The following is a 24,291-nucleotide window of genomic DNA, read 5'->3' as shown; positions in this document are numbered from 1 at the left end:
AAGCTATATAAATATGAAATCACATTTTAGTGTACAAAACTTCTTCTTCCATCATTCCAGCTAATTTTGTTGCAATTTTTAATTACATTTTAAGCACAAACATGAGTTTTATCTCCCGGACATGTTTCGTCCCATCTCTCAAGAATCCCTGAAATAATAAACTCATTTTAAACAGACAAAAATACAAAAATGTTCATAAACGCTATGTTAATACAACAAAGCTGCAGCAGTCGTGGAAGTTTGGCTGCTGAATGAAACCCCAGGATGGAGATGTGTCCCATCAAACTCATCCAGCAGGCTCAGATTCTTTCTCTGTGCAGCGATAGTCTGCTTAACTTTTACCGATATTAATGCTTTGTTTATCGTTAGTCCATTATTTAGCATGTGTTAAAAAAACTAAGATTTGAAATGTAGGCTCCCGTTATTGTCTCATAAAAAACCTAAGGCCCAGCTTGCAAACATAAACAGCTATGGAGTGTATGATACACATACCCAAAGTAGCTGACTCTGACCTGTACTCTTAGAAAACATATCAAAAATAAATGCCTGAAGAAAATTTTAAATAAATAAATAAAAACACAATAATAACTAGAAATGCACTCGGAGAGTGCAGACCACAGACAAGGGAGCTGTTTGATAGAACATTTGACTATTTTACACAGATAGTCTTTCTGCCTTGTTTTTGTTGGCCACTGGAATGTCAAAATTCGACCTATCCCACAATATTGAAGAATCTTTCTTAAAAATCCCAAAATCCATGCATAACTTTTTGAGTTACCCTGTTGACATACAGACAGACAGACAGACAGACAGACAGACAGACAGACAGACAGACAGACAGACAGACAGACAGACAGACAGACAGACAGACAGACAGACAAACCAACACGACGAACACATATTGTAACCTCGTTGTCGGAGGTAATAATTCTCATGTCCGGTCTAACGCTTGTCTTCAAAAGAGAATGTTCAAGTCTCTGTAGTACAGTACTTTCCCTCCTGAGCCACAACATGGCACTGTTGTCTAACAGAAGAGTCTGAATGCTTTAGTAATGACAGAAAAAGAGAAAAAGGGATCGGGTGGTGAAGGAAGGTGGGGGAAAAACAGGCAGTCAAAATACTGCATGCTGTTTCAAGTGTGTTGCCGTCTTTAGAATAGTTTACCAGCATTTGTCCAGTAGCTGGGGGCAATTTCAATGTCTGATGGAGTCTCATATAAGACAAACAACTGTAATTATGCAGATTTGGTGAGACTCACTGATTGCCCAATGATCAATTCCATTCCACAACTGATGTAATCATTCAAAACTAGACATAGAATATGAGAATTAGGCTACATGAGAAAAAATATATAGGCCTAGTTCATATTTTTAAGTGACTACAATGTTTTATTTTTTCCATTTCACTACTATTAGATAATTCAGAACAGGACACACAATATGAATTGTATGTATTTGAGGACAAGGAAAATCACAGGGCAAAATAACAGAAGTTCATAGACTTCTGAATTATATTCAAAGTACTCTCCTTTGAGTCAAGGTATTGGAGTATTTAAAACCCCTTTATTTTACATTGGGGCAAACATGTTAAAAACGCCAACCGGTTTTCTGGCCTTTATCAGGGTGTGGTTCAGAAGTCTATGAAGCCTTAAAAAGAATAACCAGATGCACCCCTTCAACCTGAACAAAATACTAAAGAGCGCTAGCTATTCTTTCCTTTTGCCATAACATAAGAATGGCACAAAGCCACCTTTAACATATTAAATCCAATCCATTTGTGATTATTTCCCCTTTATCCCCTCTCACATTCAGTTTGTGTAACACCCCCCCCCCCCCCCTCCCCTTCCTCATACACATTTGTTTCTGTATAGCTTAGCGGTATTCAACCCCAGTGTCACCTGACCTCATCTTCTTCTGTGCTCCCCATCTTATTGGAAGGTCACTGAGGTCAACTACTTTCCGCTTACCGCGCCTAGTGTGCCCTATTGGCTCTCCCTCAGCACCGCTGCCTACGAGCAGCATTATGATGAGAGAGTTGTATATAGGCTAGTAGAAGTAGCAACAAAACTCTGTTTATGGCCTAAATGGTAGATGCTGTATGTACAGTATGAGAGAGAGAGAGAGAGAGAGAGAGAGAGAGAGAGAGAGAGAGAGAGAGAGAGAGAGAGAGAGAGAGAGAGAGAGAGAGAGAGAGAGAGAGAGAGAGAGAGGTCTGCACAGTGATCGTATGCTCCAAATATACTTTGTTACTTAATTGCTTGATAGAGTATATTTTCGTAGCATTCATACTGTACATACAGTGTGTAGACCACTCTCACACTAGTTACTACTTTTGTCTGCCACCTGGATTATTGTCATGGTGGATGTGTACAACCCACCCTGAAAATCCAATTTGTATATATGCCGCAAGATTATGCCAAAGTAGATTATGGGTAGATTATGTCAAGGTGGTGTGTATAAATTCATTTGAGGTTGAAAATTGTGCACATCCCAGGACAATGTGCAGGACAATGGCTGACTTATCGTGTGGAAGTTCATGTCTATGGGTACCTCAGTCTTGCCATTCAATACATTTTGATGTTCGTGAACGAACCGATTCTTTTAACGATTAGACGTGAGTGATGAGACCCAAATCACAGAGTACAAGACAAAAGTATAGTTCTATTCGAGAAAAAAAAACAAAAGTGTCTCTGCCTCAGTCAGTTGTTTGGACAAAATTAACTAGAGGTGTATTCTTAAATGTTGCATTCTTAAATGTGAATTGTAGAATCTCTTCAATCTCTTAGACCAGTTTTTTGAACAGCTCTTTGAAAGGAACAATCCACTATGATCCAGATGCCATCAAAGAGCCATAAATACCGACTGGTGGCCCTGCCGTGGCTCAAATGGTAGGGCACCGCACTGCTACGGCGGGAACCCAGGTTCTCAGGTCTCTCTCCCACTCTCTTCCTGTTGCCATCTCCAACTGTCCCATAAAGGCATATCAGGCATAAAAAGCAGGCTATGGAAGATGTTTGACACACACACCACCCCACCTCCCTTCCCACACCGTTGAGAAAAATAAAGAGGCCATGTACCATCTTGCTTTTTTCTGTAGAGATACATAATCGTAGACATACATTTTATTTACTGCAACAGGGTCAGTAGTGATGGTTGATTTTAAAGATGTATGCATTGAGTGGACTATGTGAAAACTTTTCAAAGAAGAACTGAGCAAAGAATTGTCTTTAAAATAGATAATTGCAGATTCTCTACAATAGGTTACGGATTTATTATTTAATTCAAGAGACAAATGTCACGTTGATTTGAAACAAAACAAAAAAGGATGCCATAAAAATTCAAATTTCAGTCTCAAGTCAAAACAAGGTATAAAATTCCAAACTCATTCATATACTGAGGATTACCATGCTTCTTTTGCGTAACAAAAATCCTGTTTGCCATCCCAGGAAAAAATATAGAAAAATAAAATTTTCATTATAAAACATAATGGTAATTTCCTCGCGTTGCAAAGAAAAAAACCTTAAAAGACCAATTATTTATAATGGTAAACATGTTAAGCTTAACTCAAGGACGGTTTGCATTGGGAAGAGTTCAGATCGTGGTTTGAGAGTTGTAAATTAATTTTGTTCTGATTTTAGTCTTTTTCAACAGAATGTAAGACAGAGATAATGACAGGTAATGAGTATAATATTCTAATAAATTGCATTGTATGACAACAGCGTCTCTATAAAACATTTCGAAAACAACTAACATCTCCAATCTCCTCCCTGACCCCTTTGGTCATTGTTAACCACACAATTCAAGACTGAATCCTATAACTGTCTACAGCAAACTGTACTGTCTTCACCTATAGTCACATATTTGAAAAATAGTAATGGTCTTGTCAGTTGACGGGAAAAAAAAATCAGACATAGCACATATACTAATGGACGTAATAGCAGTATGAATTGCGTCATGCTGGATTAGACATTAAATATGAAGCTTTGGATCAGTAGGAGAGAGAATCAGCCATTCACTCATTCACTTCCTTAACACTCTCTCATTCTTCATTCTTATTCTACTGCCATCCCCATCGGCTTAAGCTCGCTATGAAGGAATTTACATGGAAATGACAAAATTAAAATAAAAAAGGTACAAAGGCAGAAAAAATGCACCAATATTGCCATGAGCTAAGCTTGCTTTTTCCAATAAATACAGCATGTTAAGTCTAATTATTTGCCAGTAATAGTCTTGCACAGCCAAGGTAAATGTTATTTCTCTCCGTTTTCCGAACAATTAAGTCCCTTTTGTCAAACCTAAAGCACATCTCCGTATCGCATGAAAGAGTAAAATAATATCCCTGTTGTGTTCCTGCAGCCAGTTAAGTCAAGCCAAGTTAGTAGTGTTTTTATCGGTTATTTTTTTTTTCCTGTTCGGGACGTGGATGAATGCATGCCCATGCTTGCTTTATGCAGTAGTACGTAGAAAAGGAAAATTAGTTATGGAAGTCTCTCTATGCTAAAAAAAGAGGACTAGAGGACCGTCCGACGGCTCAAACACGGAGCTCATAGCTGGGTGGTGACGGACTCCTCCTGGTCCCCTGCCCAGCTGCTGATAGAGCCCAGGCTGCCACAGGGCCCGACCCAGCCTTCGCACATGTCCTCACTGGAGCTGAGCAGTCGGGAGCTGGAGGCGGTGATGCTGGAAGCACAGTGTAGGGTGCCCAGGGCCAGTGGCTGCCCTGCTGGGGAAGAGGGGGATGGGGATGGGGATGGGGAGGCTGGAGGTGCCCGCAAAAGGAGTGTACCGTCCCTGCCATTGGACTGCCTGCTCTGTTGCTGATGCTGATGCGGGTGGTGGTGGTGATGGGGACGGTGATGGAGATACTGGTGCTGATGCTGATGATGGGATGCGAGATGATGATGAGGATGATGAGGCGTCGTCGGGGGTGACGAGTCAGCTTGTGCCGCTCCGATCTCGTCCATCGCAAGTCCCAGTCCCAGTCCGACCCCGACCCCGAGGCCGCTGAGGCGGTGCAGGTGCAGGTCGCTGCCGCTGCTGCTGCGCGTGACCTGCGGCAAGTCGGGGTCGTCAGAGGTCACGTGAAGGTCAACGCCGTCCGAGATGCTGTACGCGGAGCGCGAGGAGGAGGGCGGCGGCTCGCTGGAGGGCAGGTGTCCGTTCATGCGCGAGAACAGCAGACCCAGTCGCCGCAGAGAGTCCTTCTTGGAACGCGAGAAGCGTTGCAGCCGCCCCCCTCCGCCTCCTCCTCCGCCTCCTCCTCCGCCTCCGCCACCACTGCCGCTGTTGCGCATGAACGACGTAGAGGGCGCGAACTTGCGCAGCCCGTTGCTCTTTGGTTTTTTATCGTCTGCCGGCACTGTCGGAACCATCATCATCGGCATGGGCATCACCGGCGACAGGGGGCCCTCCACTGACATCGAGGGGCCCGACATGGAGCGGAACAACGCTGACACGCCAAACTCCGCCGAGTCCCGATCGTGGTCCCGCGACTTCTTCCCCGAGGAGGAGGAGAGGCCGAAGGAGACGCCTCCTTTGGGGTTTTTGGTCTTGAGCTCCTCAGCGGGGTCGTCGTCCTGCTGCGTGGCCTCGCTGCTGGACGAGTAGGTGCGGCGCGGCGGCTTGCGGTTGCCCAGCAGGTCCAGCACCTCGTAGCGGAAGCTGGAGATGTCCTGCTTCAGCTCCTACAGGGGGTGGTAGAGAGGAACATCACATTGCATTATAATGAATGAATGAATGAATGAATAAAAAGGAAATGAATTAAAATGAATGAATGAGCTTTATTTGACACATGTAAAGACATGCAAAGTATTTGAAATTGAAGACCTGTATTACATTACATCATATATTACATCATATATCACATGACATTACATTACATTTAGAAGATGCATCCAAAGCGACTCACAAGAAGAGCATACATCACAAAATATAGAGTGTGGAGGCATATATGAAGTATACAGACGCAAAGCAAAGTGCAGCAATAGGGGGTGCTGTGGTGCAATGCGCTAAGTCAACGCACCATATATGGGCGAGTGAGGTTCAAGTCTGGCCTGGGTCATTTCCTGACCCTACCCCATCCTCTCTCTCTCCCCCCCCCCCCCAAAAAAAAGAGAGAAAATAAACAAACCTGTACAGTAAGTAGTCGTGGCTAGTGGACTGGTGGAAGAGGGTGTAATTAACTCCAAACACCAAGAAGATACAAGCAGTGTCATGACACGGTCACTGTCATACAGTTTTGAGTGGAGTGGCACGTTATAATGTGAAGTTTGTGAAGAATGTTGTAATAATGTTGTGTAACAGTAGTGTTGTGTTTTATTAAACGGTACATGAATGTACAATGAATTGATGTGTCTGCAGTTGTATCAATGAACACCATTGAACAAAATATTTTATGTGGAAAAGTTTCCAAAACACAAAAAATAATATCCAATATGAACTCCAACTCACTTTGAAGTTTTCTTCTGTCAGGCCTTCATCAGTCTTGGCGCTTCGGATCATGGCTGCCACATACCTCTTCACCAAGTTCCTAATTACTTCCTGGATAACAGAGATCAGATGATACATTTTCAGCCACTCCCAACACAACAACTTCATGAACAGATTAGTTTTTAGACGAGTTTTTAGAAAATAGCCGACTGTCTAGATGGCCAGCTTTTTTGCTTGCCAAATAATTTCTGAATGTGTGACAGATTTGAGCAAAACCTGAGACTCGAATCCTGTGAATTGTTAAAAGCAGGGGTGTAAAACTCATTTCTGTTCAGGGGCCACATACATACAGCCAATTTGATCTCAAGTGGAGTGGACCCGTACTGTACAGTAATTGCAAAATATCACAAATTTCTCCTTCATTTCAGAATGACATTGCTAATCAATCATCTCAAGGTGATGGTACTGTATATCAGGAGCGTGGACTGTAAATGATGAGCAAAAAAGGCGAATTTGTTCTCAGGTATTGAAATCCTGAAATCACAGACACCCGCAACAACTTTGTAATGGGCTAGAGATGTACTTGATGGGCAGTCATTGGTGAGCAGTTAGGGCGTCAGACTTGCATCCCAGAGGTTGCCGGTTCGACTCCCGACCCGCCAGGTTGGTGGGGGGAGTAATCAACCAGTGCTCTCCCCCATCCTCCTCCATGACTGAGGTACCCTGAGCATGGTACCGTCCCACCGCACTGCTCCCCATGGGGCGCCACTGAGGGCTACCCCCTTGCACGGGTGAGGCATAAATGCAATTTCGTTGTGTGCAGTGTGCAGTGTTCACTTGTGTGCTGTGGAGTGCTGTGTCACAATGACAATGGGAGTTGGAGTTTCCCAATGGGCTTTTTTTTCGCTTTCACGCTTTTACTTTCACTACTTTTCTCTGGGCCAAGATTGAACCATCTGGCAGGCTGCATTCCAGCCCCAGGGCCTTACGTTTGACACCCCTAAATTAAATGTTATTGGCCAATGCTTTCAAGATGGCTAACATTCACCTTAATTAATACATATTGTTAAACATGGGGTGAAATTATAAAAGGTTACATATTCATACGTGTGCAAGCGCACGCACGCACGCACGCACGCACGCACGCACGCGCGCGCACGCACGCACGCACGCACGCATGTATATCCAGCAGTTCTTTCAAAAATCTCCAAAACACAGAGAAATGCTACATATAAAGCTGCTTCTCCTTCTTCGTCTTCTTCTTCTTCTTCTTCTTCTTCTTCTTCTTCTTCTTCTTCTTCTTCTTCTTCTTCTTCTTCTTCTTCTTCTTCTTCTTCTTCTTCTTCTTCTTCTTCCTCTTCTTCTTCACACATCCATGAGGGACCAGTCTTCCATTTATCCGAGTACATTTGTTTCCCTTCAGTTTGATCGGGTAGCGCTGGCATATTGATGACATATGTGATTGCTGGAGGTGGAAATCTGGACTTGCATACATTTGCATTGATTTGCATGTTTTAGCACAACAGCATGGGCTGCAGCAGTGCTGCTTCAGTACATTGTATTTAAGAATGGAAATGAACTGGCCTGTGGTCTATACGGAGCGGCAACAGCTTTGATTCACTCGCACTGTAATTCAGTCCACCACACTCTGCTGTTCCGCACGTACCATATATTATGTACTGTTTAACACATAGCCTACTGTACCATAAATAAATGAATTGCCCTCCTTTACCTGTTACGTAACCAATTGGTACAACGGTCTGTCACACATTTTGCTTTCTGACGGTCAGCCCTGTTAACTAGTAGCCGACAGCCTGATACTACAGTGTGAACCATTCCAGTTAGTCCTTGGTTACATGTATGCCAATATTTGTAAACACTTTAGACATTTGTAAGTCATTTACATATATATAAGATATGGTAAAAAATAAAAAACATTGTTATGACAGGTGTGTCTTAGCTCCCTAAGATTTTCAAATACAGAGGTCAAATACCGCATGCATTTACTGCACACTGTACATTTAGAATGCTTCAAACACGTCAACTCTTAAGTTTGTTTTCATCACTGCCTTGAGGATAAATGGGGGTGGCGTATACAGACTGAATTTACCATTGTTGATCATATATCGATTTTACATTACTGAAAAAAAACAGAGGATATGACCTCTGTGTCAATGGTAGTTATGGCCATGCATACGCCATGCGACTTCCATGCCACTTCCAAGTTGTGTAACGTGTGGGTTATCAATAGAGATTTCCCGGACCTTGTAATGAACAACCATGATGCAGTCAAAGAAATTCGCTACAGAAGCTGCGGCTCCTACAGTAGTTGTAGATGTACCATAATGGGTTTTTTCCTTTCTGATGCTGGAATGTCCACCTGAGATGGTTAAAAGGCAGGACCTAGAGACTCTTCATGCCTATATCTGAAGACAGCAATGATTATATGAAGAGTTCAGATGCAAAACCCCCTAACTCCATTTCTGAAGACCTGCACTTCTATATTTTTAGAGAACCCCGTTTTTGGTTTGGTTTACATTCACGTACTTCATAATACATATAAATAGTTATATTACATAAATAAAATAAAAAAATATGCAATTTTGATAGCTTTGTATTAAAAAAAATGAATTAAGATTATTTTCTGAAAAGGCACTTAGGGGGTTTTGCATCTGAACTCTTCATATACAGGTTGGTTGAAGACACCCAACCACCATCCCTCCATCTGAACATTCTAGAACCTCTACAGAGGAATCTGATCTGTGTGCTGCTGGTACTGTTGGGCTCTCTTTCTGCATCACTCCAGTCCTTGGCCCCGTGCAACAATCCATCAGGCACTAACTGTGTATTCATTCATTCATAGTACCTTTGATTGTTTATTTATTTCTTTCCTCTTTTATGGGCTTGTGTTGTTGTTCCTGATGATGCCTGTTCATTATCTGGTATTGCAGACAGCAGTAAGCTGGTGGAGTCCGGAGCACATTAGTAATCAGTAGGAGAGCCCAGGCATCACAGAGATCAGGAGGTGGAGCAGGAGGTGGTGGAGGTGGAGGAGAGGGCTGGTGAATGGTGTGGAGCAGGGGGGAGAGGGGGGTGGTTGGTTGAGGAGTAGGAGCACAGCAGAGACTGGGGAATGGTATGGGGGGGAGGGATGGTGATGGAGGAGGTGGAGGGCAGAGGGGGGATTGGGGATGGAGGCTGAGGTGCGAAGGGATGGGGAACAGTGCGAATCTGCGAAAGGGTGGAGGAGGAGCAGGGGCTGGTGAATGGCGGGGGGAGGGGGCGGTTGGTGGAGTAGTAGGAGGAGAGGCTGTGGAATGCTACGGGTGAGGGGGCGGGGTGATGGAGGAGGTGGACGGCAGAGGGGGTGTTGGTGATGGAGGCTGAGGAGGTGCAGAGGGATGGGGAACAGTGCGAATATGTGTGGTAGGGTGGAGGAGGAGGAGAAGCAAAGGACTGGGGAACGGCGCGGGGCAGAGGACGGGTGGTGGAGGAGGAGGAGGAGGAGGAGGAGGAGGAGGAGGACGAGGAGGAGGACGAGGAGGAGGGATGTCTGCGAGGGCAGTCCAAGCCACAATTAGCGTGATGGGCAAACAAGCCACAAGCCAACGGTCAGCCTGTTTCTGTGATGGAAACGAGATTAACGGCAAGAGCTTTCCTGACATACACACTGCCAGTGACAAGGACATTGGGGGACATTTTTCATTTATAAGGTTTTGTGTGTCTCTCCTGACCCTGGTTCTCCGCCTTTGTTGTTTTTTTCCCTTTCTTTTTTATCCTTATTTATTCTTCAACCGCCCACTCTCCTGACAGCTAGGACTGGCTGGACAATGCAATCACGCTAAAAATGGCATCTTTCGTAAGCACTTTACTGCACGCCATAAAGCAGCTGTCCAGTGCTATTTATCTACTAATCTCTACATTGATTAAAACTCGTAAATAAAAGGGTCAGTCATGGCTCAAAATGATAAACCAACAGATAGCTTGTGAAGATTTTACCTATAGAACTTACATATTTTTGAAATAGTCAACTGCTCATTTTTGCTTTTGTGTGTTTTTTTACGTGACCAAACAAAATAAATAAATGAACAAGACTGGATAACCTTAAACATTTGTAACTGTTTCTTTCTATGTGTCTATTGACAGTGTGTAGCCTCTTAGCCTGGTTTGCAGATCGATTGCCACCAGGCAGCCCTGGTCTCAGCACTTGAAGCTTTGTGTGTCTTTTCCAAGAGCTGCTGTATGTCTGTTATGTCTGCCCACATGTGGCCCAGATGTGGCCAGCAACCCTGGTCACTCTCAGCACTCGATGAGGCTTTGTGACCCTTTTCTAAGAAGTGCAGTATGTCTAAGAGCTGCGCCAATCAGCAGAGAGGAGAGGAGAGGAGAGGATCACCTCAAGGAGGCTCAAGGAAGGAGAGAGGAGAGATGGCTCAAAATCAATCACAATACACCAGGGCTTTACTGGGACAAAAAAGCAGGGGAATTTTTGAGCAACTCCCTTTAAATTGTGGGCCGGTCTCTAAGGTAATAAACAAAAAAATGCCCTGTATGCCAGATTACCAGTCTATAAAGGCAACGTACATCAAGGAGCCTCAAGGAGGATGAGAGCTGGCCAAAATCAGTCAGTATACTGCCAAACGTCCCTTGTATGGCGTTCATTTGAGGACATCCTCAGAAGTCAGTTGTCAGACATCAGAAAAATAACACGAGGACTCAGGCAACAAGGCATTGGTGTTGCATTGGAATTGCCACACTCTATGATGGCCTGAGAATATGTGTGACTCATATTTTGGGGAAACAGTCTCAGATTACAAGTAGTCAGTCTCAGAAAAAAATGTAGGCCTATACCAGACTAATCTGAGACCAATCTATTTCAGAAAAATCAGTTCAAATAAGTCAAAAAGGAGTTCCACCAATCACCATCCAAGAAAGGAGCAGCATACCTCAAGGAGGATGATGAAAGATGTTCAAAATCTAACAGTATACAAGGGCTGGACTGGGACTTGCTTGAGAGACACCCTCCAAATTATGGGAAAAATAGATGAATTTAAAAAAACAACAACAATATCAGCCCCTGACGACTGTCAGCCCACTAAGAAATACCATGTATGCCAGACAACTAGTTTATAATGCCAGACAACCAGTTTATAATGCCAGCGTATCTCGAGGAGCCTCAAGGAGGATGATGGATGCCCAAAATCAGTCACAGTACACTGTAATTATTATATCCAGTATATTGTCTTCTTGAGAATGGGGAATGGGGCTTGGCAGCATCAGTGTCATCCACATAACACAGGGCTGACAACGCTACTTTCTCCGAACTCACTGAATACTGATGTCAAATGCATCATTGGAGAGAATCCGTGTGGAACACTACTAAACTTTATCCATGACAAGTGACTGCTCCTAAAAGACCTGTTCCCATTACAAGCTTGTCTTGTGGTGCAGTCTAGAAGTGTGTGACATCTCACCTGGTAATGCTGGTTTTGAATGAGGATGTCAGCGTGGCGTTCCTGAAATGATAGAAAGAGCAGAACAACATTAACCATCATCATTTACCTTTGGCTGGCTGTCCCCAGACACAATTAAAAAGACAATGTACAACAGTGACAGGCATTTCTGTGTTAATCTATTCATTACTGTTCGCTATAAATGTATTCCAATTTGACCCTATATGTCTATAGCATATTAATGTGCAACATTCCTCGCCATTACAAATGCAGCGGCTGACAAATATCCCTCATATGGAGTCTTTAGTGGGCTTAATCGACACTGAGATGTGACATCTTGTCCTGCAGTTACTTCTGCGGAAAACAGCGATCAATAAAATCCCTCCATCAAACTTCTGCTGTGGGGATTGGCTGCTGCGCGGTACGCTCTGTGCTGTGTTGTGCTGTGCTGTACTGTGCAGTCAGGGAAGTCGACACAGGGGAGGACAATGGGGTCAGTTGTCCTGGGCTCAGGAAGAGAGGGGGCCCAGAACTGGGTCCTTATGACACGGGCTACGTTTACACGTCGTTTCTAATTCCGAATGAATAATTCAGAATTAAATAGTTCCGTCGACGTTTTCAAAGCAGAATTAAGCTTTATTCAGAGTTAATTCTGCATTAAATGTCTCATGTAAACGTGGCCATTGTATGTATTGGGAGGGGGCCTTTCAGATGACTTTGTCCCGGGGCTCTGGCAAAAGCTGTCAGTGCTCCTGTTTACAGTGTTGTTGCTGTAGCCTACTGTGTTGGCTGGGGTGCAGTAGCACACATCACATTGCTGCCAGATCTGCAGGATTTGCTCACATTTCAAAAAAGTCAGAGTGGGGTGACTTATATAATAGCTCTCATCCCAAAGCATCTCATTTGTTCTCGATCTGTGTGTGTGTGTGTGTGTGTGTGTGTGTATGTGTGTGTGTGTGTGTGTGTGTGTGTGTGTGTGTGTGTGTGTGTGTGTGTGTGTGTGTGTGTGTGTGTGTGTGTGTGTATGTGTGTGTGTGTGTGTATGTGTGTGTGTGTGTGTGTGTGTGTGTGTCTGTGCGTGCATGCGTGTGTGTGCATGCATGTGTGCGTGCGTGCGTGCGTGCGTGCGTGCGTGCGTGTGTGTGTGTGTGCGTGCGTGTGTGTGTGTGCCTGTGTGCTTACTGGTGGTGTGTGATGCGTGGGTGAACGTGGGTGACTATGCTTGCAGGAGCGGGAGATGGATAGAGAGTAGCGAGAAACAGTCGATCCCCAGCTCAAAGAGGAGCGAAGTTCATCTGATGGAGGCATGTCAGGGGAATTGGTATGGTGGAAGCGGCGGTTGCCTGGCAACGTGTGGCGGCGGGCTAACAGTGAGTCTGGAGCTGGACGAGTCCCGGGTTCCCGTAAGCATATGGTCTCTCTCTCTCTCTCTCTCTCTCTCTCTCTCTCTCTCTCTCTCTCGTGTGCGCTCTCTCTCTCTCTCTCTCTCTCTCTCATCTCGTGTGCGCTCTCGCTCTCTCTCTCTCTCTCTCTCTCTCTCGCTCTCTCTCTCTCTTTCTCTCTCTCTCGCTCACACACACACAGAAACACAAACACACACTTGAACCCCGTGTGCCCGTAAGTATATGTGCTGGGCGAGAGCAACTGTTTAAAAAAAATGTGTGTGTGTGTGTGTGTGTGTGTGTGTGTGTGTGTGTGTGTGTGTGTGTGTGTGTGTGTGTGTGTGTGTGTGTGTGTGTGTGTGTGTGTGTGTGTGTGTGTGTGTGTGTGTGTGTGTGTGTGTGTGTGTGTCTGTGTCTGTGTGTGTGTGGTCGGATCAGCACCACCCCGGCCTGCAGCTCAGTAAGGTATATTTGTACACACACAGAGACACACACACACAGGACACACACAGAGACACACACACACACACACACACACACACACACACACACACACACACACACACACACACACACACACACACACACACACAGACACAGACACAGACACAGACACACACACACACACACACACACACACACACACACACACACACACACACACACACACACACACACACACACACTGTCTTGCAGCTGTGGGTAGCAATTTAATATGGTTCCAGTCCTGCAGCTGTAGTCTGCCCATCGACTTGATACGGGTGGCTAAACTTAATGGCTGGCTCGTAAGACCAGATTTAACGCAGGAAAAAAAAAACTACCCGTTTTAATAAAACGTTTTCAAACGTTGAGCATAAGCACAACAACCGTAATCATGAATGGTGCGGTTAGCAATATTAATTTTCATTCCATTTGCAAAAACACAGGCGGTTGCGGTTGTGTGTGCGCAGCAGCGCAGAAGAACACAATGACGATTAGATACAAGCATAAAAGTGATGGACAGCAGCAATAAAAACGTCTGCTGGTCTCTTCTCTGTGCTATGCAATCCTGGAGTAATCTTGGGGCTTGCCGCAGAAAATTGAAAAGTGACTTTGACAAGCCAAGGAGAAGCAAAATCATATCAGCAATCCTATCCTCAGTGCAGTCATTAAAAGCATGCATCAGCAAAGACGGGTCGGGGCGGGAAATGATGAGGGGGCCATAACACTCTGCAAAGCCTTTGGCCTGGCCTTGGGGCTCATTTCCAAAGGATAGGGCAGGGCTGGACTGGAACCTAAAAACTGCATGGGCCATTTTGACATACCGGTAGGCTACGTTTACATGAGAAATTAAATTCAGAATTAACTCACTTTATTTGTCTTAAGTCATGTAAACACGTCACAATTCGGAATTAAATGAAAGATCAAAATAAACTCGATGGAAATAATTAATTACGAATGAATAATTCCGGATTAAAAACGTCATGTAAACAAACTAACAGTGAGTCCGGAGCTGGACGAGCCCCGGGTTCCCATAAGCATATGTGCTCTCTCTCTCTAAACGTAGCTAGTGACCAGACCTTCACAGTCCCCTGCTTTTATGTTATTAGCTCAGTCCACTGTCCATGTCAAAGATGGACCAATGCGGCAACCCAATGGGCCAATCTCTAAGAGGAAAAAACAAGCGAACAAACTAAAAAAAACAGCATCGGCCCCCGATTGCTGTTGGACCACTGGGAAAATGCCCTGTATGCCAGAATACCGATTCAGGCCAGTGAATAATGTTGTCTAATGCAGAACTGCGGAATCAGATGGAGACTACAGGTATGCTATGACTACTCTAGTCATGGAAAGACATTTGGGGTCACCTTTTACATTACTGTCCCTGACATTAATTGGGTACAGTGCAATGAAGTATGTATATATAACTGTGACTCTGAACATTTACACAGTACTTCTTTAGTAATAATAATGTCACATAGCCTATACAGTATGGTACATGTACACAGGGCTATCAATGAACCTTTTTTCATCACTAACCAATTTGGCTAGTAGATGTTAAATCTAGCCACACATACACTCACTATCTAAGTAGTTAACTGTTTAGTGTGCTGTTTAGGGGGTCGCTCTTTTGGGTTTCTTTGTTTATTTGCAACAACGACTTCTCTCCACCACCCACTGGCCATTGGTAATTGTTGCAAGCCAATGGAACATCTTTAAAATGTAGATGTGAAATGTGAGCTTAGCAGCTCAAATAGCATTGGTGAATATGGCCTATGCATCATGGATGATTTTGCCCCAAGATGACACTACAGTAGATCTAGCCGTAGGTAGCCAAAATTAGATGACAAACACCGAAGCCCAATCCAAACCCTGTCAAGAAGTCAGAATCCAGCCGAATCTGAAACAGAATCTTGGATTCGGTAATTGTGAGCAATAATTTAAGGGTTCTGTCAAATAGTAATCCACTGCTTAAGCCCTAATATTCATGGTTCATCAGCTCACATAACTTCTCATGGCTGTCACTATTTACAACTAACTACCTAGATACAGTACACACCTCCTGTACAAAATGTTAAATGTTGTCAAAATTCCTCACAAATATGAAAATGTGGGTGAAAAAGAAAAAAATAACAATTGTCCTCCAATAACCTTGTCTCTAGCTAAACCAGCTCCTCTGGAGAAAACACCCAGTCACAGCTCAGTATGTAGTGTACACACTGTATAATGTCATGTCACACTGTGCATTGTTCTCATTAAAAAAATAATATGAGTGAGAGTCCTACCGTGAACTCCTTGAAGTTCTCGTGCTTCCTGTCCTCCTCGGGCATGGGTTCCTTCTTCGCACACAGCCTGCTGTGCACCCAGACACACAGGTACCACACCGACTTGGGGCTTGGCACGATGTTAAAGGGAGGGGGCAGCGTGGCACCCTCGTCAAAGTAGCTCATCCACAGCTTCGTCCGGGCGAACTTCCATTCGATGTCCGCGTGGTCCTGTTATGTACACGGTGGAAACCAAAGATGAAGGGGTTAGTTTATTTATTTGTTCATTTTATTATTGACTCGCACCAAGTATTACAGGCAGGGAAAGGTCCATCATTCAGTGTGTGGAAATTGGGAATATGAAATGTAAACATAGCAGAGGTACATTCAAAGAAAAACACAAGTGAAGAACATAGTGTTTATGGATTTGGGGTTTGTTGAGAGAACTAAGGAGTCATTGTGTATTTTTATTCCATTCAAAGAAAGTGGAGGGGTTAGGTTTGGCCTGCTCATAATTCTGCACAAGAAGTCTGGCCAAGAGGCCCCTGTCCAATATTTCAACATTTCTCTGTAGTGGGAGCCAATTGTATTTGAAAATTTCCAATGTCTCTGTGGGATGTGTTTAGAACAATGATGCTCTAGCTCTGTCATTTTCCCCGCTGGTAGCTACTGTAAGTTTATAGGAAGAAGTTGTTTAATTGATTTTAGCTATAAAAATACAACACACAGAGGCATTTCAATATCACAAGGTTAAGCCTCCCCTCTGGGAAATGGGTTGACAAGGCAACTTGGATAGACTAATGCCTGCAGACACTTGAAATGGCTATAGCCAGGAAGTGAACGAGACGGAAAGGATGTATGATGATCATTATGTCTAACTGTTATAGTAATACTTTTCTTTGACTTCCGATGACATGTTAAGGTTTTATCTTTTACCTGGCATGTTTCGATGGAAGCTATACCATCAAAAGATGGCAGGTAAAATATAAAACTTTTACATGTCTGAAGTAAAAGAAAAACCTGAAACAGTGTGGTGCAGGAGGGAATTGGGAGAGTGGGGGGTTATGGTGGGGGTTGGGTTGGGGTAAGGGAGAAAGGGGAAAAGGATGTCAGTGTGTGTGTTCCTGCATGAAGAATGGCTAGGTGTTGGAGAGAAGCAGGAGCATTGTAAAATATTCAACACGCTGCCTAAAGCATTCAGGCAGTGATGTGACTTGTGCTGTTATGTTGTGTTAGTGTAGGGTCTAAAGATAGAGATGTAAAGAGATATGCAGAGGAAAACAGAAAAGTCTCTCTCTACAAGTATATACAGTAGCAGAGGGTCATCTTTGCATTGATTGAGTGAAGTAAGCGAAGCTTCATTACATGGATTTGAATGCTTTAACTGCAATAAACATCTTGAAACATAAAACTTGACAGCAATTAATATTTGCACATAGAATTTTTAAAAAGTAGTTAATTAATTCAACACTTAGGGAGTCAATTCAACATCTGCTGTATTGTATTTGGTCCAAAGTACTCTCCGAGTGTTGAATTAACACTGTGCAGTGTCTCATGAGTTACATGACTAGATAAAGGTGTCAGTTCCTCAGTGTCTTACCGCTATGAGCTGGTAGGAGTTGTTCATCATGGCAATCAGCATGTTGAGTAGTACGACCAGAGAGATGACATGGTACGACCCGAACATCGTGGCTCCCACAAACTCGGTGAACTCGTGCCGTGCCTTCACGTTGGTCACGTAAAGGTTGAGGAGCCCAAACACAGACCAAAACAGGGATTCCAACGTTTCAAACATCCTGCAGAAGATAAATGACAAGATGGCCAAAAATGTCACAAATTATAATTATGAGGGCGCAGTGGTGCAGTGTGTTACATAAGTCACTCGTTCATATCGGTTTGAATGCCCCCCAGGTTTGAGTCTGACCAGGGTTCTTTCCCAACCCTATGGCATCTCTCTCTCTCCCTGCTCAATGTCATCTCCCAAAATGTCCTATCAACAAAATATAAATTGTTTTGGTCTTTTAGACTTTATTAGTGACAGGAGGTTGAGGAGCCCAAACACGGACCAAAACAGGGATTCAAACATCCTGCAGAAGATGAATGACAAAATGGGCACAAATGTCACAAATTATGGGGCTGCTGCTGTGGTGCAGTGTGTTACATAAGTCACTCGTTCATATCGGTTTGAATACCCCCATGAGGACCCAGGTTTGAGTCTGACCAGGCTAATTTCCTGACATTTCTATATCTCTGCTCGATGTCATCTCCCAATTTGTCCTATCAAAATAAATGACTAAAAACCCATACAAAACACTTTTTAAAAATGTAACAAAAATGCAAGGCTGATGCACGGCAATAACCAATGACCACAGCTTACGTATGAACGTAACCACTAATGTTTTGATTGCATAAACATATAAACATATATCCCTCCAATGCTGTGTCATATCTATTATTAATATAATGTTTGTATGAAGACTTAAAAGGTTCGCTGAGTACAATCCCCTGACACACAGTACATGGTACAGAAAGCAAGACAAGAAAAATAATGAGGTATGAGGAAAAACAATGGGGAAGATAGAGGATGCAGCAGTGCCAATGTATCATATTTAATATCAATTACAAGAAGTACCAGATAACAACCCTTTCACCTAAGTAATATATATTTTTGGTCTTTAAACTGTATTAGTGACGGGGCCATTTGAGAAAGAGACAGGAAACATTTGGAAGAGAGAGACAGGGAAGTATCGGCAAAGTACCCAAGCGAACCCGGGTCGGCTGCATAGTCGACGAGTGCCCTGCTATTAAGCCACTCTAGAGCCAAGTAATGTCTTTCTACCAGTTAAATAAACAGTTATCAGTTATCAATAAACAACAAACATACAGACCAATCTACAGATCACAATGTTTTCATGAGGGTTTTATAGGTCCCCTGGTGCAGTTGTGATGCTACAAAATAAAACAGAACAGAACAAGACGTGACAAGACAAGTTAAGTACTAGTGTATGAGTGTGGGGGTAAAAACAATTGCAGCGGCGGAAGAAGAAGCAGCAGCAGCCAGCCGCTCCAGATGTGTCTCGGCAGCTCAATAATTCAGCGGAATTCCCATCAGGCTATAGACACACTGCAACATGGCACACAGGCCTGTCACAACCAGGCAAGCAAACTAGGCAAACGCCTAGCGCCCAAAGATGAAGGGGGGGCTAGTGATCAGGACCGTACTAAGACACTGTGGTGCCCCCCGGCACTACAGCAGTGTTTTGGAGTGCGTGCACTACACCTTGCAGTTGCCCCCTTTATATTTGTAAGATTTGTGTTATGTGGTGGCCCAAACTGGCTGTAAATGGTTTGGGCCCCCTGGGCACTGTGCCACTGGCCCTAATGGATAATCCGGCCCTGCTAGTGGTGACTGGTTTTATTGAAACCAGTGAGTGTGGCAGCACCTCCCTAAATTCAGTTGATGAAAATTGAACTTGTATACTTATATGGAACTTATATTGAAATCTCTGTCAAGGAGGACCTCCCCAATAGTTTGAACGTTTGAGGGGGGTGGCGGGGTGGTCAGTGCTGCGGGCCCTAAATTCCCTTTTGCCTAGGGTCCCCATACACCTTCAAATGTCCCTGGCAGTGCACAGAACCAGGCAGTGGAGGACAAGGAAGAGGCAGGGAGTGAGCGAGTGAGGAAGGGAGAGAACAACATACAAAACAGTACACTGGCTGCCAAAGTCAAGACTGAGAATCAGTACGTAAAAATGTTCCCTTGATGAGAACAGCACTGGCATCATTAATTCAGTGAGACAGAGTGGAGACACTATAGTGAGGATGAGTAAGACGAAGGAGGAAGAGAGAGAGAGAGAGAGAGAGAAAGAGAGAGAGAGAGAGAGAGAGAGAGAGAGAGAGAGAGAGAGAGAGAGAGAGAGAGAGAGAGAGAGAGAGAGAAAGAGAGGGAGAGGGAGATGTCAGTGGAGGAGATGCTACAATAAGGAAAAGGAAGACAAATGAGAGAGAGAGCGAGAGAGAGAGAGAGAGAGAGAGAGAGAGAGAGAGAGAGAGAGAGAGAGAGAGAGAGAGAGAGAGAGAGAGAGAGAGAGAGAGCGAGAGAGAGAGAGAGAGAGAGAGAGAGAGAGATGTCAGGGAAGACAACACCACAGGGCGTGTTCGTTCCAACTGTGCAAAGTTCAGCATGAACTGATGTGAAAATGCAAATGGCAAAATGAGGAACTTTCTCCTCTCTGTGGAAGCAACAAAGAGAAAAATTGCAGTTCTAGAATTCTACTTCTGAACTCTATTCAGTTCAGTCTATCCATGATTGACGACCAGCTGTCATTCTCCAACCACGTTACATCAGTCTCCTGGGCTGGGCCTGTCGATTTGTGCTTCTCCACACATACGGAAAATCCGACCCTATATGACCCAACATGCTGCGCACCGACTGGTTCAGGGTATGTTCATCTCCCGCCTGGACTACTGCAAGCCCCCCCTGGCAGGTCTACCTGCTTGTGCAATAACACCACTGCAGATGTCCCAGAACGGGCAGCACATCTAGTATTCACTCAACCCAAAAGGACTCATGTTACGCCTCTATTTATCGAGTTGCACTGGGTACCACTTTCTGCCCGGATCAAGTACAAGGCCTTGACCTTTACCTACAAAGCCACCTCAGGAACTAGCGTATCTGAAGGACATACTACTAAGGCTGTCTGTTCCTGTCATCAATCTACGCTCCTCCAACACAAACCTCTGGCTATGTCACCTGCTCGCTCTAAGCCAAGTCAAGATGTTCTCTGTCCTTGTCCCTCAGCAGTGAAACAAACTTCCAGAGGCACCAAGATGATTTATATCTCTCTCAACCTTCAAGAAGCTAGTGAAGACTCTTCTATGGTGATTCTTTACGGCACTAATGCTTGAGCTGGTCCAGTCGTGGAGTAGTCTCTATGGTATGTTGTATGTGTACTGTATGTGTGCGAATGTTTATGAAGAAAAATACTTGCCATCTATTGTTTTGTATATTTCCTGTGCATTTTGTTTCTGCAAGTGTAGGCTAAGATTATGATTATATCCTCGACTGTGAGTCAGTTTGATTAAAAAGCGTCTGCCAAATGCAATGTAATGTAATGCAGTTTTCTACCCAATTCTATGCATATTGGAGCACACACGCACATTATGCTGTGTTAATGGCCTAGATTATTTTTCCAGTCACTTTCACACAAAATAAAGTGTGTGCACACTTCCCCAACTGCATGTGCGTATAGTGTTATGGGAAATAATGTTGGAAGCAGCGGTGAATTATTTATTTTCCCTATCAACAGAAATAAACGTGGCACCATGCCTTTTTCTCTTTTACTCAAACACATTTATCCCCATAAGCAAGAGTGAAGGCTCAGTCAGCTGCATATCAAAGTTTGGCCTCAGATCTGTTGGCTGGAGAGTTAACCACAGACAGGCAGTTTTGGGGTCAATGAAAACACTGAAGCCTTTCCCAGCAACATTTACATCTCATAGTGCGATAGTTAACTTATGAATTATTTGCTACGACAGGAAATCGCTCCATTATTGATGCAATGTTTTACACACACCGCACATTAGGCTGGGTATGTTTTTCCATACGGTTTTCAAATGTAATCATGACAACAAACACGACTCTATTTGTATTACAACATACTGTGCTCACTCACTAACCCAGTATGTATGTATGCATCGTACTGTAGTAGCCTGCCTATGTTACTGGCATGCGTGTAAAATTTACACTGTAAATCATGTATATTGCATCTTGTATGTAGACAGAACAGAACAAATGTAGACATGTGTCATTAATTTAATAGAGAATTGTTGCTGTTTCTTCATTACTCTACATTATACTGTGCTGCATGCCGCATGGTGTCCATTGATCATCTGTTGGTAAAGACGCAGGCTACGATTCAGCCCTGCATTTTCTATTGACGTTTTGAACAGTCAATGAAATGATGTACACCCCCTCCCTTCCATGTCCCTTGTGGTGATTGGCTGCAATTGTTTATGTCTCAACGCAAGTGATAATGGCCAAATTCACAAAGCGGCATGCTACACACATACGCACTACAACACTTAAAAAGGCATTGTAATTTCGCAGTGCACATGTTTGCTGCATATATTTGTGCTGACTGTGACATCACAAACAGAGCCAATGCGTCTTTGCAATTGTGCAACAGATGAATTTACTGTATGAAGTGTACACACGGCATAGCTATCTTTTAGAATATAACAAAGGGGCAAAAAATGACATGAGAAAACGTCCTGCCAGGTGTTCCCCTCCTCCTGAATCCGCATTTTTAAGCTCTACCCATTCATACTACAGGACTAGGTTAACTTAAAAGCAAACCTAAGGCACCATCAACAAGGTCCATGAGAACACAGATTTCCTCCCTTAGATCTGTCACTGAAAAACATCAAGCATTTTTGGGAAGTAGAGAGAGGGAAACTTGAGGAACCCAAAAACTGGGCCCTCAACCAAGATTTAGGTAAATATAAGACCACAAGCCACGAAGTAACATTTAACCCTTGATATAGCCAAAATTATACTTGTTGGCCACTGTGGCTATGGAAGGTCCAGCCCAAAAACACCAGCAATCCACCAGGCGTTTGCCCTGTATGCCCTATGGCCAGTCCAGCCTTGTGGACATTTGTGAACAAAATAAGTTCATGAAATTACAATCATGGACTGCATGTCTATGGCTAGTACAGTCAATAAAATACACAGGAACATTTTGGTCTGACAATGGACACCAGCTTTCGGAATAATGTGAATGGCAAATATATCATAATGTGCCCATAATATGTTTCTATTCAAAGTACGCATTTATTGGGTCTATTCTATCTTTTCCACTCGGTCTCGATACGGCCCTGAAATAGATAAATGAAAACATTATGGCTGCGATATTAAAGCACTTGTGTGGGAGAGGAGCACATAAATCACATTACACATGCAGGTACAGACAGCCAGGGAAGCCGACGGTGGGTGGGGGGGTGGACAAACAGTCAGTGTTGCCAGATTGGGCGGTTACCCGCCCAATTGGGCTACTTGGGATGGCCGTGTGCGGGTAAAAACGGGGAAAATTGGCCATTTGGCTTTTTTTTTTTTCGGCCATTTTGGGCCCATAGAAGTCAATGCAATTTGCTGAAATTGGGCGGAATTTAGCGCATTTTTACGGTTTTTGAGAACCTTTTGGGCTGGATTTGATCAGACACATCTGGCAACACTGCAAACAGGCCAGTTGGTAGGGGTTGGTTTGATGCTGGCAGAATTGGTTCTCCATTCCACTATATCTGTTGAGATGTCTGTGTCCCAGGCCCGGCAAGAGCTGCCAGCGGCCCTGCTGACAGATAGAAACATTATTTCAGCACCACTCTGAGCACGCTGAACAATGTGCAGAAAATAAGTACAAAAACAAGCAAATAGGCCTATACAGATAAATCACAAATAACACAAGTGCTTTTTTTTTATAAATGTAGGTCTACCTTTTTAACTTTATAAGTTTTCTCTTTTCCAAGTGAACCCAAGATGCAGCACAGATGCAATGAAGTAGAGCCACTCCAGCAACTCCATACACCATGTCGGTCAGGCCATCGGTCAAAAACTGATTTGCTGTTTTGCACACAACTTGGGTGTGTCAATTTTTGTTTCACCTATCCTTATACATGGCAAATTGAAAACCACCAATTCGCTATATGCCACTCTTATTATGACATACTTCTTCTCTCTAATACACACACACACACAAACACACAAACACACACACACACACACACACACACACACACACACACACACACACACACACACACACACACACACACACACACACACGACACACACACGACACACACACCACCACCCACAAACAACGACGACTCACGTGGAGAAGGCGTTGTTCTGCTTCTCGCAGCGTATCCCTTTGCAGTTGTTGGGCTCGTCGGCGGCCTGCGTCTCGTAGTAGAAGTAGAGCTGGTTGAGGCCGTTGGCGAAGGCCAGCAGCACCAGGCAGTAGATGAAGAGGAACTTGAGGATGTCCAGCAGCATGCGGCCCAGCGAGATCTGCAGCGGGCCCAGGTGCGAGTTGGCCGTGAAGAGCGAGATGAGGCGCAGCGAGCTGAAGATGTTGGCGATGGCGAACAGCGCCTCCGCGATCAGCGTCGGGTGCCACATCTCCCACTCCTCGCGCGGACGAGAGCTGTTGTACTGTTGGTTTGGTTTTGTTTTTGTTTTTAGGAGTAGAGGACGGTAATGGAGGAATGGTGTGGGTTTTTT

General features: G+C 44.1%; 1 protein-coding gene across 1 annotated transcript in view; it reads right to left on the bottom strand.

Moving 5' to 3' along the window:
* Positions 1–4,528: 4,528 nt before the first annotated feature.
* Positions 4,529–24,291, bottom strand: part of trpc5a (transient receptor potential cation channel, subfamily C, member 5a) — a 60,215-nt gene continuing 40,452 nt past the window's right edge. Inside the window, exons 8-13 of the mRNA XM_063203614.1 lie at positions 23,900–24,222; positions 17,608–17,803; positions 16,029–16,238; positions 11,903–11,944; positions 6,450–6,539; positions 4,529–5,683 (exon numbers count right to left, since the gene is read on the bottom strand). Coding sequence (XP_063059684.1) covers positions 4,544–5,683; positions 6,450–6,539; positions 11,903–11,944; positions 16,029–16,238; positions 17,608–17,803; positions 23,900–24,222 — 2,001 coding nt within the window. The 3' untranslated portion in view covers positions 4,529–4,543. The remainder of the gene's footprint in view (positions 5,684–6,449; positions 6,540–11,902; positions 11,945–16,028; positions 16,239–17,607; positions 17,804–23,899; positions 24,223–24,291) is intronic.

Source organism: Engraulis encrasicolus, chromosome 7 (assembly GCF_034702125.1).
Source record: "Engraulis encrasicolus isolate BLACKSEA-1 chromosome 7, IST_EnEncr_1.0, whole genome shotgun sequence".
NCBI classification, from domain to species: Eukaryota; Metazoa; Chordata; class Actinopteri; order Clupeiformes; family Engraulidae; genus Engraulis; species Engraulis encrasicolus.
This window is presented reverse-complemented; position numbering and strand designations above follow the sequence as displayed.